General features: G+C 39.4%; 1 protein-coding gene across 1 annotated transcript in view; it reads left to right on the top strand.

Annotated features, from left to right (window-relative positions):
- The window catches only part of SPEF2 (sperm flagellar 2), a 2,540,087-nt gene that overhangs the window by 1,300,301 nt on the left and 1,222,196 nt on the right, over positions 1 to 17,590 (top strand). The window contains exon 17 of the mRNA XM_044069998.1: positions 13,696 to 13,833. Coding sequence (XP_043925933.1) covers positions 13,696 to 13,833 — 138 coding nt within the window. The remainder of the gene's footprint in view (positions 1 to 13,695; positions 13,834 to 17,590) is intronic.

Genomic DNA, 17,590 nt, shown 5'->3' with positions numbered 1-17,590 from the left:
ATGCATGCAACATAATAGAAAGACATTACATGAAAACCTCCATGCAGGTCTTATTTCCTGATTTATCTACAACAACATATAAGGCACAAAGAACTTCTGTCTCCAATAAAGTGTAGTTAAGTAAAGTTTGGTTAAGTAATACTAGTTTTACAAGCCATCCTTATGGAAACTCATTACTTTCTTGATAGAGTTGAAAGACCTGTGCTTAAAAATCCCTCTGGATATTATTATTGGTATTATTACTACTACTGTTATTATTATTATTTGCCATCTTTATGCATTTGCTAAATCTTGAACTCAGTTTTCTAGCCAGGCAATTGTTAGTAGCACTGTAGAAAATAAATTCCTACTGGCCTGCTCCTTCTCCATTTTCTGGATGTCACAGAATGCACACATTATTGAAATTGCTCCTATTATTCAGGTCATCTTTAACTTAAATGTTTCTATGTGCCACTCTAACTCTGTCAGCCTCAAAGCAGATGTCTGTGCAGGTGAAACAGTATGACAGCCCCTGTGTAACAACTCTTCTGACAGCAGTATGGCAGTGCTACCACAGCGTCATAATGTTTTTCTTGTCTAGAAGGAGAAGACCCACCTAATGAAGAGCCACATTGGTGTAAAGCCCTAGTATGTGATGACCTTGGGAGAACTGAGCATAAGATTTGCTAGAGGATTTTACCTCGATGTGGCTAAACCCAGCTTTCCATCTGATAACAGATATACCAGTGTCAAATAAGTGTAAAGAAATACCATTTAAGGTTATTCTGGCCACGAATGTCCCTGCAGATAAAACAAGTACATCAGAACCATGTTGTGCAATTAATTTTCACAATAACAATAATAATACAAGAGAAGCACTGGTATTGTGTCTTGCTTACTTCCAGGTAGACTATGTGTAAGATCAATGCATACTTTTCCTTTATCAACTCATATATGTTTGAGATGTGTTGAGTATTATACCATGACCCCCCCAAAACGTGTACGCTGATTGGCCAGCGTGCCCGTTGTAAATCGAGTTATACTAATGGAAAAAGGTCCGGTCGCCCGGACTTTTTTCCATTAGTATAACGCGTTTTACTATGTTAAATGGGTTTAACATAGCGAAAATAAGCAACGGAGATCTCCGTTGCTTATTTTAAACTGTCTCGCTATGTTAAACCCATTTAACATAGCGAGACAGTTAAAAAGCAATGGAGAGCAAGATCTCCGTTGCTTTTAGAATCTCGCTATGTTAAATGAGTTTAACATGGCGAGACAGTTTTAAAATAAGCAACGGAGATGTCCGTTGCTTATTTTAAAACTGTCTCGCTATGTTAAACTCATTTAACATAGCGAACTAAAAAGCAACGGAGATCTTGCTTTCCATTGCTTTGCCCATACTGTGATGTACTGCATGGGCGCGGTACATCAGAACTGCCGGATGCTAGACATCTGCGGAAGGGCAGTAAACAGGCATTATACTATGCCATTATTTAAGAAAAGTAATAGTTTCTTTCTTAAATAATGTCATGGTATAGCAATAACCACTTCTGGGTGTGGGTAATGCTTAATTTACCCACGGTTGGCTTTGTTTGGTCCCTCGGGCTTCGCCCTCGGGACCAAACCATGCCAACCGTGGGTAAATTTAGCATTACCCACACCCAGGCGTGGGTTATTGCTATAATAGTCAACGTTTACTGAAATTGTGAAATTAATTGCTCCTACAAGTTAAGGTGTAAGTAGTGCAGTGAAAGTTACATTAGCTAAATATGGTATTTCAGTTGATATGTCAATGGTCTGCACTCTGCAGTATGTAAGAAATGAGTTCAAGAATTTTTCAGAGAAGGGGATGCTACACATTCCAGAGTTCCACTTATGCAGTCATATGGTCAAATAGGACACTGCAAACCATGAAGCACTTATAGAACATTGACACTAACTGTTACATTGTCTTGCTAGATTAAAGAAATCCTCCACTAGCAAGGTGTTGGCTCGTTACCAGTACAGTTATTAATAGGTCACAGAATGAAAAGTAGAATTTCTGTATCTACTTCATTGTTAATTCCTGAGTAAAGAATCCAGTGAGAAGAGAGACAGAGAGAGAGACTTAAAGCAGAATCAGTTAAAGTTTGTTGCAACAGGCAATCTAGGAGCATTTATCATTTGGAAAAAAGAGATCAGGTGAGAATTCAGCAGAGCTGTCATAAAAAAAAAAATTAAAAGCAGTTCTTTTGTGGAAACATTAGCAGGCAATGTAATTTCTTGTAAAAAATGTCAGATGTCTAAATGATAAGAAGAAATAGAAGATATCTGCTCAAAAGGAGTAATGAGTCTTCGAGTGATTACGAGGGGAAGAAAGACTTTTTTAAAACCACTTCAATGTGCAGTCTTCAAGAAGGACATCCATAGAGATGTCTAGAAAAGAGATGCGTTGTCAAATGTCCTCCAAAACTGTCACCAGTGTTTGTATCTTGACAATATACTCAGGTTCATCTTCCAAGACACTTTAGTCAGTGTAGAGGTGTCAATAGAGATAACATATTGGTCTGAGACAGTGGTGTCTTCTGTCATCATAGTTCATGTTATCACAAGAAGAAAATGCAGGTTCGTCTTCAGCTTCAGGTTGAACTATTTATCCATGCCCCCCCCTCCCAGCATGTTCAAGATTTGAAGACATTGAGAAGGCCATATAGATACAGTGGCAGTTTGCAGTGGCGGCTGGTGACTTCAAATCAAAGGGGGGCTGCAGGAGACAGCTGAATGGGTGGGGTCAATGGGACAGGGTGTGGCCAACTAGAAAGGGAAGGAGCTATGCTCAAAACCACAAAAACTAACTAAATACACTGCCCTGGGTGCCAAACTGTCATTATGAGAGTCCAATCAAGACAAAATGAAGTGTAGAAGAATAAAAATATTTCAATGCATTGGCTGCATGACAGCTTACTTAATATCTAGATGGAAACAAAAAGGTTGTGAGGCATGAAAAAATAAATTACTTTTTAAATACATTAATGGAATACCAGTCAAAATTAAGTAAGAAAAACAAGCAACACTCAACTCAAACCACTTCTTGCACTGCAGTTCTAATTATAATTTATATTCAGCTTTATTAAAGTACCAAGTAACATGCTGAAAGTAGAAATCTCTGATGCCCCCACTTGTAAAATTGTTTCTTATCCAAAAAAGACCTGCTGCCTGACAACTATCTACTTGTTTCATGGGGAAAACATGATCAAAGTAAAAAATGAAAAGCAAACAAGAAATAAGCTCAAGATACATTGCTTAAAAGGATTACTGTACAGGTTATGGACCACACGACTGGCATTCTGTTTAGTTTACGGGTAAAGCCTGCAGAGATGACTGGAAGTCTCCAAGTGTAATGAGCTTTTTAAAATAAACTGATAACAGTATACAAATGCTGCTAAAACAGGCTGCTAAAACAGGATGTGTTTTCTTTCATTATCAGGAACACAAATTGCAGTAGGAAAACACACATACACACGCACATCATAAGATCTATGAAAATGGAAAATAATGAAGTAAATAGTATAAATACTTGGCACATATACATCAAACATACTATAATTGTATATTTAAAAGTGTTGCGTATTTTTGCTTTTTTTTTTTTTTTAGAAAAAAGGTCTATTAATGTATTGTCTCTTTAAGACACAAGTACTCAACAGTTATCAGAATGTCAAGATGTAAAGTAATGTGGATAGATTTCAGTGTACTTTTGGGTAGTCTGTAAAGTGAAGTTAAAGAGCTACAACATAAAATCTCATGCCCATTTCATTTACTGAAGAATCAAAGTGTTAAATTCTTATGACCTAGAATAGAACAAAATGAGTGTTGAAAAAACTGAAAGAAAATACAAATGCAGACATGGACTCAGAGAAGACAATGCAGCTGTATATTACAAAAGTAGTTATTTGATTTCCTTACTGAGTCCGAATGTATCTTCATTTTTTATTAGTATTTTTAGTTTTTGGCTGCCATTGCTGCTTGCATTTTTCATCTTTCTCTCTTTTCTTTTTTTTTTTTTTGCTTGTATCTTTATTATCCACTCCTGCAGTCATCAGTCTTTCTCCTTTCTGAATGTCACTAGGACATTTTATTTTTGTTGTTTTTGAATTACGGTGTCTTTTGACTAGTTATCCTATAGGCTTGCCTCCAGTTGACAACTGAAGAAAATAAATACTCCCATTTGTATGCATGTAACTGCTTGGATAGTACTTAAGCAGAAAACTTTAATAACCAGGGTGATATACATAGCCCCATTGCATACTGCACAAAGTCACACAGTTGGGCTTTCATAGTTTACAGCTGGGTTACGATTCACAACCTGTTTATGTGGTACAGCTTAATGGTTTGTTTTTTAGTAATCAATGTTTTGGAGCTGCATGTAACTTTGGTATTCTCTGGGTGTGGCCTTTGTAAATTAGGCCACTATGCATCACAGAATTACCGATTTTAAGACGTTGCACAATATAATAATTCATAAATTACCACACTACAGAACATTTAAGCATAAGCAGGGCGATATAGGTACAGCATGGCTATTCGTGACATACATCTTCTGTTGTTAATTTATCTGAGTAGGGCAAATTTGGTCTACTCCACTTTGAGATTATTGATTTGGGTAAGCAGTGTACTGTATATGCAGATGTAAATGTGTTTCAGCAATGGGATGAGATTCAAAGCATATTCATGTGTATAGATGTTTATAATGGTACAACTGGGAGACGGTCTGTTGATGTATATATGTGGTGTGTATGTGTGTATATGAGAGAGAGAGAGAAAGAAAAACAAAATGGCATGCATTTCTATACAGAGAATTTTCTTTCCTTAATTGTTGTGAAACAACAGAGGCAAACCCAGTCTAAAACTGGCCATTCTTTGCATGACAATCTTTGTATGGAAGCAACCAATCAGCAGTTTATTGATCAAAGTTAAATGAGCATTGACATTGATTCTCAGGAGGGGTGACTGGTATGTGAAAGAAAATGAGAACTTTACTGTGGTGCAGTGATTTTCACATGGTCACTGTCAGGCAAGGGGTCATAATTGGAGATGGAGGGGGGTTTATATGTGAAAGGAATCCAGTACAGTAAGATTATTAAATTTATTATGGATCTGAATTGTGTGTTGCGTGTGTGTGTGTGTGTGTGTGTGTGTGTGTGTGTGTGTGTGTGTGTGTGTGTGTGTGTGTGTGTGTGTGTGTGAGCCTGTGTGTGATTCTGCTACTTAATTACACAGATAGATTGGGCAACCACTTACAGTTGTGTGAACTGCTTGGGTTGGCATTTCTTAAACATGCAAATAACTGTTTAATGGGTTCTGGTACCATGCACAGCATGCATCACCCTGAATCTGCATTATTGCTGAACAGTGCAACTCAGTATGTCTAAGTAGTGCAAGTTGTACTGTTGAGCTGCTGTCTGTAAATTACCAGCCTAGGTTATAAATGTTTACATCAGTCGCAAAGATACTTTATACATCAGATGGCAAAAAAAAAATAAATGAAATGTACTATTCCTCTGGGATAGTACAGCCTTACCTTTGATTGCAAATGATGCATTTAGTTTATTTCTAAGAAAGCTAAGTTGGATTTTGTTTTGTTTTATCGATTCTTTTATAAATTAAGAATGACAAAGACTGTGTAAATTTAGATGGTTTCAAAAAGAATAAAATGCTGACACTAAATAAGAAATCTGTAGTGGAACAATTTATTGCAAAGTAAGTGCTTTCACGTCCAATCTGACGCTTCCTCAGACTCTAATAAAAAACAGGGTCTATATTACATGATTGAACAATCAAATGTTCAAACATGTAATAATAGACCCCTAAATATTGAACTGTCAGAATGTCGAATGGTTCAATGGAGATCTCTGTACTGTGCGGACATGGACATTTTCCATTGTCTGCACTGTGGTGCGATCTCAGAGTTGTCATATTTAAGCTGTGGGGGGTGTGGGGGGTGCACAGGGGCTTGCCCCCCTGCTTAGAGCATTTTAATAGTTTGTTTGGGTGTTTTTTGCCGTTCAACATTACAGCGTTTTGATATTTAGGGGTCGATTATTACATGTTTGAACATTTGATTGTTCGATCACATAATATAGACCCTAAAAACACATTAAAACAACCATTTAAATATAAAACAAGAACTTCAAAACATCCAATGAGAAAGCCAGGATCATTAAGAATTAATCAAACATGCAAAAGAAGTCAAGTACTTAAAGCTGAACATTCCCTCAAAGAAAATTCTTATGGAACATATATCAAACATCACATTCAATAAATAATGTATAAAAATAGCAACAAAAACTTATATAAAAATATACACAAAATAAAATAAAATAAAATAAATATGTCCATGTAAACTAGTCCTTTTAACTTACTTATTCAATGGTCTCTCCACTAAATGCATGCCTTGCTTGACTCCGTTGTTGACTGGGAAGGCATTAGAGGAATCTCCCTTGTCCAGTACTCAAGCAAGCATGCTGTCATGGAACTGGCGCACCATACTGATGAATTTACCTGGGCAGCCAAACTTCTCCATGATCCACCATAGCTCCTCACGACTGACTGTGTCAAAGGCTTTGGTCAGATCCACGGACATTGTGTAAAAGTCCCTGTTTTGTTCTTGGCACTTCTCCTGAACTTGATGTGCTGCAAATATCATGTCCAGTGTCCCTCAGCCCTCTCTAAAGCTGCACTGACTCTCTGGTAGGTGTCCATCTTCCATGTATTGAATGAGGCGGTTGAGGAGGACTCTGGCAAGGATGTTGCCAGCAATGACCAGGAGCAATTCCTCTGTGGTTGTCACAAGACTGCCTGTTTCCCTTTCTCTTATAGAGATGGACGATGGAGGCATCTTTTATCTCCTGAGGGATAACTTCCTGTTTCCACATGGTTTGGAAGAGCTCAGTGAGCTTCTGTAACAAGACTGGTTCCCCTGTCTTATAGATTTTGGCTGGAATGGAGTCAGAGTCTGTTGCTTTACTGCTGGAGAGAAGCTTAATTGCTTCCTTAACCTCTGATTCCTTTGGAGGTTCTGCCAGGGAGGTGTTAATGGCAACTTGCAGTATGCAGTCAATGGCTTCGGCATTGATCGAGGAAGGCCTATTCAGGACATTGTTGAAGTTCTCAGCCCATCTTTCCAGGATGGCTTTCTTGTCGGTGAGCAGGGTGGACCCATCGGCACTGAGCAGTGGTGATGTTCCAGAGGACTTTGGTCCATAAATTGTCTTCAGGGCATCATAGAAACGCTTAGAGTTGTTGCTGTCAGCATACTTCTGGATCTCATCTGCCTTTCTGCTGAGCCAGAAGTCTTGCATCTCTCTGAGTTTTGCTTGCATCTTGCTTTTGATGGAGTTGTAGGCTGCTTTCCTGGAGACTGATGTAGTGTCTTGCTGGAGGGATCTGAAGGCTTCATGCTTCTTATCCAGCAGCTTCTGAATGTCTTCATCATTATCATCAAACCAGTCCTGGTGTTTGCATGTGTTCAGGTCCAAATGAGCAAGAGGAGTGCTGTAAACCACATCTCTAAAGGCTACCCAATCCTCTTTTGCACCAATGGTGCCAAGCTGAGTTGGTCAGGCTTACTGTCGAGGTCCTCACTGAGGTTCTGGCGCACAGATTGCCATTCTAACTTGCTGACATTCAGGCGCCTATTGGTCTTTTTCCCCTGTGGGCGCCTCCTAGGCTGAATGTGCATGTTGAGTTTTGAGAGGATGAGTCTGTGGTCTGTCCAGTAGTCTGCGTCACACATGATCTTTGTCACTCTAATATCCTGCCTGTCCCTTATCCTTACTATGACATAATCAATGAGATGCCAGTACTTGCTGCATGGATGCATCGAGGACATCTTGTTACATTTGGGTAGGCGGGAGACTGTGTTTGTGATCAACAGGTCATGACCTGCACAGGTCTTCAGAAGTAGATGACCATTGCTGTTGCTTTTGTTGACTCCATTCCTCCCAATGTCACCCTCCTTGTCTGGTAGTCTGCACCAACTCTGGCATTGAAGTCACCTAAGATTATGAGCTTATCTTCCTTGGGCACAGATGCTATGAGGGACTCAAGTCTTTATAAAACTTGTCTTTCATTTCCTCTAGATTTGTCGTGGTGGAGGCATATACACTGACGAAGGTGGTGGCGCTTTCCTTTGAGGGGGAGATGCAGAGACATGAGTTGGTCATTGAATCCTTTTGGGAGGCTGGCTAATTTGCTTCTCAGATTAGATCTGATGGTGAAACCCACTCTTGCTTCATGATGTTCATCGCTACTGTGGCCACTCCAGAAAAAAGTATAACCAGATTTAACTTCTGTCAGCTGACCTTCATCTGCGAACCTGGTCTCACTGAGGGCTGCTATCTTGATGTTATACCTGCAGAGTTCTCTTGCGACAAGTGTTGTCCATCTCTCAGGTCTGTCTGTTTTGGAAGTTTCCATGAGCATGCGCACATTCCATGTGCCAATGGTGAGCAAAGTCACCAGTGTTTCTTTCTTTGTGATTTGAACACATGTTTGGGATCCCTGCCTGCCGCAGCAAGCAGGCCAGGGGTAGGATGAAGCAGGCTATGTTTAGGGAACCTTTTCTAGCCCCTTCCTTAGACAATGGAGGTGAGCAGAGCGATCCTAAATAGGGCTGCTCAGACACCCAGGGGGCTGCTGAACACCACTGGTGCTTCAGTCCAGAGAGTGACCAATTGCCCTGGGCCACCTGTGTGTGAAGTTGTAGCTACAGCTTCCAGTGTATTCGCACCTGCTGTTTCATCATTCACCTATCACCACAGGACTTGGGGGGTGATGTCTTGACTTGGATGAATTGAATTATAGTGAGAGAGTTGTGCAAATCGTCAGTCTCACTGTCTCATCCCAGTCTATCTTGATCCAGTGGCAGGACATAGTCAAGATGACTGGAAATGAGTTGGGATGCAGTGGATGGCCAACAGTGTCCTAATGTGTCTCACTGTGCCCTCTTTGCACTCCACATCACTTTGCTGAGTCCACTTTTCTGTCCATTGAATCAGTCTGGTGATTTCTTCCACACAGTCTGCCGGATCCAGCCTTCGCAGGCATAGGTAGACAAGCCCTGACTTGCCAAGGGTTACAAACCTGTCGGCTACCCTCACGTGGTAAAAAACAGGGTCTATATTACATGATCGAACAATCAAATGTTCAAACATGTAATAATAGACCCCTAAATATTGAACTGTCAGAATGTCGAATGGTTCAATGGAGATCTCTGTACTGTGCGGACATGGGCGTTTTCCATTGTCTGCACTGTGGTGCGATCTCAGAGTTGTCATATTTAAGCTGTGGGGGGTGTGGGGGCTGCACAGGGGCTTGCCCCCCTGCTTAGAGCATTTTAATAGTTTGTTTGGGTGTTTTTTGCCGTTCAACATTACAGCGTTTTGATATTTAGGGGTCGATTATTACGTGTTTGAACATTTGACTGTTCGATCACATAATATAAACCCTAAAAACACATTAAAACAACCATTTAAATATAAACCAAGAACTTCAAAACATCCAATGAGAAAGCCAGGATCATTAAGAATTAATCAAACATGCAAAAGAAGTCAAGTACTTAAAGCTGAACATTCCCTCAAAGAAAATTCTTATGGAATATATATCAAACATCACATTCAATAAATAATGTATAAAAATATCAACAAAAACTTATATAAAAATATACACAAAATAAAATAAAATAAAATAAATATGTCCATGTAAACTAGTCCTTTTAACTTACTTATTCAATGGTCTCTCCACTAAATGCATGCCTTGCTTGACTCCGTTGCTGACTGGGAAGGCATTAGAGGAGTCTCCCTTGTCCAGTACTTAAGCAAGCATGCTATCATGGAACTGGCGCACCATACTGATGAATTTACCTGGGCAGCCAAACTTCTCCATGATCCACCATAGCTCCTCATGACTGACTGTGTCAAAGGCTTTGGTCAGATCCACGGACATTGTGTAAAAGTCCCTGTTTTGTTCTTGGCACTTCTCCTGAACTTGATGTGCTGCAAATATCATGTCCAGTGTCCCTCAGCCCTCTCTAAAACCGCACTGACTCTCTGGCAGGTGTACATATTCCATGTGTTGAATGAGACAGATGCAGAGGACTCTGGCAAGGATGTTGCCAGCAATGACCAGGAGCAATTCCTCTGTGGTTGTCACAAGACTGCCTGTTTCCCTTTCTCTTATAGAGATGGACGATGGAGGCATCTTTTATCTCCTGAGGGATAACTTCCTGTTTCCACATGGTTTGGAAGAGCTCAGTGAGTTTCTGTAACAAGACTGATTCCCCTGTCTTATAGATTTTGGCTGGAATGGAGTCAGAGTCTGTTGCTTTACTGCTGGAGAGAAGCTTAATTGCTTCCTTAACCTCTGATTCCTTTGGAGGTTCTGCCAGGGAGGTGTTAATGGCAACTTGCAGCATGCAGTCAATGGCTTCGGCATTGATTGAGGAAGGCCTATTCAGGACATTGTTGAAGTTCTCAGCCCATCTTTCCAGGATGGCTTTCTTGTCAGTGAGCAGGGTGGACCCATCTGCACTGAACAGTGGTGATGTTCCAGAGGACTTTGGTCCATAGATTGTCTTCAGGGCATCATAGAAACGCTTAGAGTTGTTGCTGTCAGCATACTTCTGGATCTCATCTGCCTTTCTGCTGAGACAGAAGTCTTGCATCTCTCTGAGTTTTGCTTGCATCTTGCTTTTGATGGAGTTGTAGGCTGCTTTCTAGGAGACTGATGTAGTGTCTTGCTGGAGGGATCTGAAGGCTTCATGCTTCTTACCCAGCAGCTTCTGAATGTCTTCATCATTATCGTCAAACCAGTCCGGTGTTTGCATGTGTTCAGGTCCAAATGAGCAAGAGGAGTGCTGTAGACCACATCCCTAAAGGCTACCCAGTCCTCTTTTGCACCATTGGTGCCAAAGCTGAGTTGGTCAGGCTTACTGTCGAGGTCCTCACTGAGGTTCTGGCGCACAGAGTGCCATTCTAACTTGCTGACATTCAGGCGTCTATTGGTCTTTTCCCCTGTGGGCGCCTCCTAGGCTGAATGTGCGTGCTGAGTTTTGAGAGGATGAGTCTGTGGTCTGTCCAGCAGTCTGCACCACACATGACCTTTGTCACTCTAATAACCTGCCTGTCCCATATCCTTACTATGACATAATCAATGAGATGCCAGTACTTGCTGCATGGATGCATCCAGGACATCTTGTTACAATTGGGTAGGCGGGAGACTGTGTTTGTGATCAACAGGTCATGACCTGCACAGGTCTTCAGAAGTAGATGACCATTGCTGTTGCTTTTGTCGACTCCATTCCTTCCAATGTCACCCTCCTTGTCTGGTAGTCTGCACCAACTCTGGCATTGAAGTTACCTAAGATGATGAGCTTATCTTCCTTGGGCACAGATGCTATGAGGGACTCAAGTCTTTATAAAACTTGTCTTTCATTTCCTCTAGATTTGTCGTGGTGGAGGCATATACACTGGCGAAGGTGGTGGCGCTTTCCTTTGAGGGGGAGCTGCAGAGACATGAGTCGGTCATTGAATCCTTTTGGGAGGCTGGCTAATTTGATGCTCAGATTAGATCTGATGGCGAAACCCACTCTTGCTTCATGATGTTCATTGCTACTGTGGCCACTCCAGAAAAAAGTATAACCAGCTTTAACTTCTGTCAGCTGACCTTCATCTGCGAACCTGGTCTCACTGAGGGCTGCTATCTTGATGTTATACCTGCAGAGTTCTCTTGCGACAAGTGTTGTCCATCTCTCAGGTCTGTCTATTTTGGAAGTTTCCATGAGCGTGCGCACATTCCATGTGCCAATGGTGAGCAAAGTCACCAATGTTTCTTTCTTTGTGATTCGAACACATGGTTGGGATCCTTGCCTGCCGCAGCAAGCAGGCCAGGGGTAGGATGAAGCAGGCTATGTTTAGGGAACCTTTTCTCGCCCCTTCCTTAGACAATGGAGGTGAGCAGAGCGATCCTAAATAGGGCTGACACCCAGAGGGCTGCTGAACTCCACTGGTGCTTCAGTCCAGAGAGTGACCAATTGCCCTGGGCCACCTGTGTGTGAAGTTGTAGCTACAGCTTCCAGTGTATTCGTACCTGCTGTTTCATCATTCACCCATCACCACAGGACATGGGGGGTGATGTCTTGACTTGGATGAATTGGATTATAGTGAGAGAGTTGTGCAAATCGTCAGTCTCACTGTCTCGTCCCAGTCTATCTTGATCCAGTGGCAGGACATAATCAAGATGACTGGAAATGAGTTGGGATGCAGTGGATGGCCAACAGTGTCCTAATGTGTCTCACTGTGCCCTTTTTGAACTACACATCACTTTGCTGAGTCCACTTTCCTGTCCATTGAATCAGTCTGGTGATTTCTTCCACACAGTCTGCCGGATCCAGCCTTCGCAGGCATAAGTAGACAAGCCCTGACTTGCCAAGGGTTACAAACCTGTTGGCTACCCTCACCTGGTTTTGCCAGCCAGTCAAAGTCGTTGCCCGGGGTGTGGCTGCTGTTGCATGCAGACAGCTACAAGGAGTCACAAGTGAGAGCTGAGTGTCAGGTGAGGACCAAGGTGGATAAACTACTCTGAAGAGCATGACCTGTTCGCCCATCAATGGTACTACCTCTCCCTGGCACTCCATAGATCCCTACTCTACATTACACCCTTACTGGACAGTCTACTATTGCACCTTACCTAATCCTATTTAGAGTCTATTATAGAGTGTATTATATCTACTTGTAACTACATTTACATAATTTCTTTACATAAGTTTATTATACCTCCAGTGTATTATGCAATATTCTCAACCTTCTGAAAACAATTGTACTACTTTATTCATCTGTGATTGTCATTGATCTTTCTTTACATTGGTTTATTAACTCCAGTGTAATATGCTGTATTGTCAGCCCTCTGAAAATGTTTGTATTGCTTAATGTGTATATGATTGTTAATGGAGTGTTTCTCCCCGGGCCTCTACTGAAAACGGGCTCTTCTTGGCCCAGTGGACTTCCCCGGTTATCAAACTGAAATAAGTAAATATAATAATGCAAATGAAATATGATCATTATTGTAGATGTGTGATATCTTGTGTTTTCTCACCATTCAGAAAATACACTTGTGAATTATTCAGAAAACATTAGCTTTAACATATTAGGCTCATTTGGTGGCTAGTATATATTTATTTGTTAATTCCTTTTGCAGTCATTTTATTTGTCTAATAAGCTGACCCATAAATGTATTTGTTCCATAGTGTCTCAGTTGTAAGTCAGTTGAAGATTCATTTGTACAAAACAAGCTGGTCAAAGCTTCATCCAAGGGAACTAAAAAAAGGGGGGGGGGACAAGCTGTCCTACATTCCTTGTGTGCGTGTGTGTGTGTGGGGGGGGGCTTTACTCCACATCACATTCATTATATGTCCCAATGGTCATGCAACTGGAAAAAACAGACAAGCCAAAATCTGTGACCCTGTGGTGGCACCCACATAGTAAATGTTCTTTCATTGATACCCTGTGAAGAACAGTAGTCAGTAAGCTTTACATCAGGAAAGTGTAATCGGTGTGTTGAAACATCGTATATATCTACACTTAACCAAATGTTGACTGCTCCAATAAATGAGCTAGCTATATCACAGACTCTTGATGCATGATTTGTTTCCTAAACATCTTTCTGTTTTTAATTTTGATCTAGGATTTGAAAGAATGTATTTGGGATATCTGCGAAAAAAGAAAAGAAGAAGCAGATCAAGAGCGCAATAATATTATAAATGATGGTTGGTTACCTGATCATATAGGACTTCTAATCAATCATTTTTCCTCACTTATGCAGGTATGAACTACAAGAAGAAATCCAGCTATCTATGAACAACTGTTAGATAAAAAATAAATAAATATAGCTTTTTCATTTTAATACTGACATGTCAAAAAAAGAAGAGATGTGCATGCAAGAAGGTTAGGGTCAGATTATAAAATAATTAAATTGTTACATAACTGCAAACATTAATTTAAAGATCATCCTGATATGAATTTCAAACATATGAATCTTTGTTAGGAAAAAAATCCATTATTTCATGTGCAAAAGAAAGAATGCCACACAGCTATAAAGTCCATTAAAGTGAGGTAAAAATCAACAATAACAGTAACATTTAAATTGATATATAACAATTGGTAGTTGTAAATAACCAATGCTTCTGAAGAGGCAAATCTTACAAAGTTAGAACATTTCTTCAGGTATGTACATCATCAGTGCTGTACCATTAAATGCTTTGCATGTAAGAATAAAAAACAAGTTGACAAGAAATTAATAATTTTCAGTAACTTTGCAGAAAAGGGGGGTTTAACTATACTACATCCCACCATTACCTGAGTTATTCCATTATGAGATTAAATGGACCTTGAGATGAAAAACTGATACAGCTGATGCTGACTTATCCATAACTACATATGTTCAGCGTTGTACCTCTCAACTATAAAGATTTTCGCAGAATGTCCAGATTTCTGCCTCATATTTTTAGTCTGTTGCTCATGTAATTTGTGGTTTTCTGGCAAATTATTGAAGATTGAAGTCACTAAATAATACTAAATAATGACAGTCATTTGATTTTCAGACTTTATATCCTTCAGAAAATGCATAATTATGCAAAACCTGTTATTCTAACAATTTTATAAGTTTATAGGAGCAATATTTAAATTCTGTCTCTATTTTTGGGCATCTGTCCCCCCATTCTTTCAGGCTTTGTCCAGATTTCAAGCACTGAGAGGTTGAGAGGTATGTTAATCTAGCTACAAGCTTAACTTAAATAATTATTGCTGAACATAAAATCATAACAAGGAAAATCATAAACTCATTACAAACAACATCTGGTTCAGCAAAATTGTCTGTGTTGAATTTTAAAATTAGGAAGCCAGCAGTTACGAACTAGTACATAAACTTTCCATTTTCTATATTCATGCATTAATAATTATGTCAAACAACAATCTAGATAATCTACTCAGATCTTACCTGTATCACCAATATAGGACTTCAGTAATGTTGAGTCGAGATTATAATGAACAATGAAAAAAGTTAAAAGACTGTAAGCCACTCTGTTTGTTATCTCATTCTCCTTTCAGTGACAAGAATCGCATTTTTTGTAATCTCGTGTATTCAGGAACTGGATCCTCATATGATGCTATAAAGCCAGTCTTTTCTGAAAACAACAACTTTAAGGACACTGGCTAAAGTAATCCTAATTGGTAATTGCTTGGTATTCTATACAAGCTGCTGTCCCATGATACTTAAGGCAAGAGTTTCCCAGGAAAATTGTGTAGGCACATCAAAAATATCTTCATACATTTTCTAGGCTTGGCCTTATTCATGTCTCATTTAGCAACCTAGCAGAACAAAAATATGTGATAAAATTTCATACTTCAGCAGCTTGTATTTGATTTTCTGCCATCTGTGTTGAGCTTGCTAACATGATCAGATACCATTGCTGTATAATGCTTTTATGTTAATCTCAAAGGATGCTCTATTTGCTGAAGCCTCTTACCTAGCCTTAGATCTTGTGCCACTCATGTCAGTTAAATGTGAATCCTCACATCTGTATCATCTATGCTGTAGCTCCTTATTAACTACAAAGCTTATAGATTCCCTTAAGTCCAGATAGATAGCAGTCCCCACACCTTTTTTAATAGTCTGTCCCTTCTGCTTGTGAGCTACTTAATCCCGTATTATTGTCCATAAGAAAATAATTTCAGTGGTTGATGGATATACCAGTGTTACTTAGAAACAATTGTGGTATTCATTATTCATTAAAAGGGAGCACTTCCAAATAGTCATTATTTTTTGATAGACGTAAATCTGACTCTGGGCTATCATCATATTATGCATCCATAATTCCCCTTCATTTTTAGTACTAACTTTCTAACTATGGGAGGATCCCAATGATTATTGTGGCACCCTTGGCCTAATTATACCCCCTATTTTTGATCTGGCTTGTCTTCCAGTCATCAATCCATTCAACAGGAATGGATTCCACAGCTGCAAAGCATAAGTCTGACATACTAAGTTACGTACAAGGCAGTACATTAGATGTGTATTCAAGATAGTTCCTGTCCTGCATATTTGTTAGGCATGTGGACTTTATATGCTTGGATGCTCTTCCCATTCTGTGCCTAGATCTACATAATCAACTGTATTCAGCAAACCTGAGCATTTCCCACCATCATACAATATTCGTATATGCTGAAATGTATAGAGCTGTAGAAATAAAACCATAAACTTAATGATTTTTATTTTGCCCATTAAGGTATTTTATTTAGAGATGGCTTATTGCAGTGTAATCCTGTTTTGTGGATTAATTAGATTTTTGGCTACTCTACTTCCACAATCTGTTCTTTACTAAATTGTGCTGGTTTTATTTTGATTTTATTTGCTGAACACACATTCTACTCTGCCTTTGTGGTGATATTGCAGTGCTTGTGTTTAATCTTCAGTCATTGTTTTAACACTGCAGTCTTCTGTGGTTAGTGTTATTTGTTTGTCACTTCCATGATACAGGCAACAGGACTTTTACCTTTACTTGTCCTTAAGGCTATTGTACTTCTTGCAAAGTAATCTAGATAACTTTCAAAAATTTCTTAAGAACAAGGGGAACTAGGTCCATAATATTGGCAATTTTCTCACTATAAGATTGTAAACACCATAAATAATGGAATACCTTTACCTTAATTGGTCTTGTGTCTTTAGAAGTTTTCGAAACTTGTAAACCATAAGCCATGTCTTCCATTACTAAAAATGAAGAGACGTGAATAGATACATTTTTGTTGTGAACACCCCAAAAACGAGTCTTCTGCAGATTCATCTCCATTAATCAGAATTACAATAGATGCTTGGTATAATGCCTTCATCCATGCTAGGAAGTTCTAACTGGAACACCTTCGTAATGTATAGAATAATAATGCCCATGCAGTAAATTTGAAGACCATCTTGATATCAGACAACACAAACCCATGCAATTATTCTAACTTTGTCCAGCATGTACCAAGGCAGCCTGCTATGATTACATATGAGAAACTTATCAAGACAACTAGCCCACATTTAACAGTGAAATGGGTCTAAAGTTGCTCATAGTCTTTAGCTAGCCCTTTCATTAGGAACATTAGAAAAAGTTTTATATAGATAGGTTTCCTTATACTACTTGTTGATAGCTGGACTGGTGTGTTTTGCATTGTTGAGCTTATTGTTACTTTGAATTTGTGGTGTTAGCTGTTAAAATGGATAAGTCCTCAGGGAAAAGAGACACACTAGGCTAGTAACAAATGCATTATACATTTGTTTTTTTGAATTATTGTACCCTTCACATACACACTAGTTAGTACTTTACTATATGCTATTAGAGTATGAATCTCAGCACTTCTCTTGTAGTTTTAACAGGCTGCCCAATGTATTTTTACTAAATGTGAGTTTCAAGGGAAGAGACGTTCACTGCTTCTCATGAAAATGTATTTTCAGTATGAGAGTGTTTTGTTTAGAAAATGGATGTCAGTGTTCTTCTGCAAAAAAACTGAAATAAAAGGTTTCAATGGTATTTATGGTACATGGG

The sequence above is a fragment of the Protopterus annectens genome, chromosome 1.part0, assembly GCF_019279795.1.
Source record: "Protopterus annectens isolate FY-2018-M chromosome 1.part0, PAN1.0, whole genome shotgun sequence".
Classification (NCBI taxonomy): Eukaryota; Metazoa; Chordata; order Ceratodontiformes; family Protopteridae; genus Protopterus; species Protopterus annectens.
Note: the sequence above shows the minus strand (reverse complement) of the source record. Positions and strands in the feature narration are given on the sequence as shown.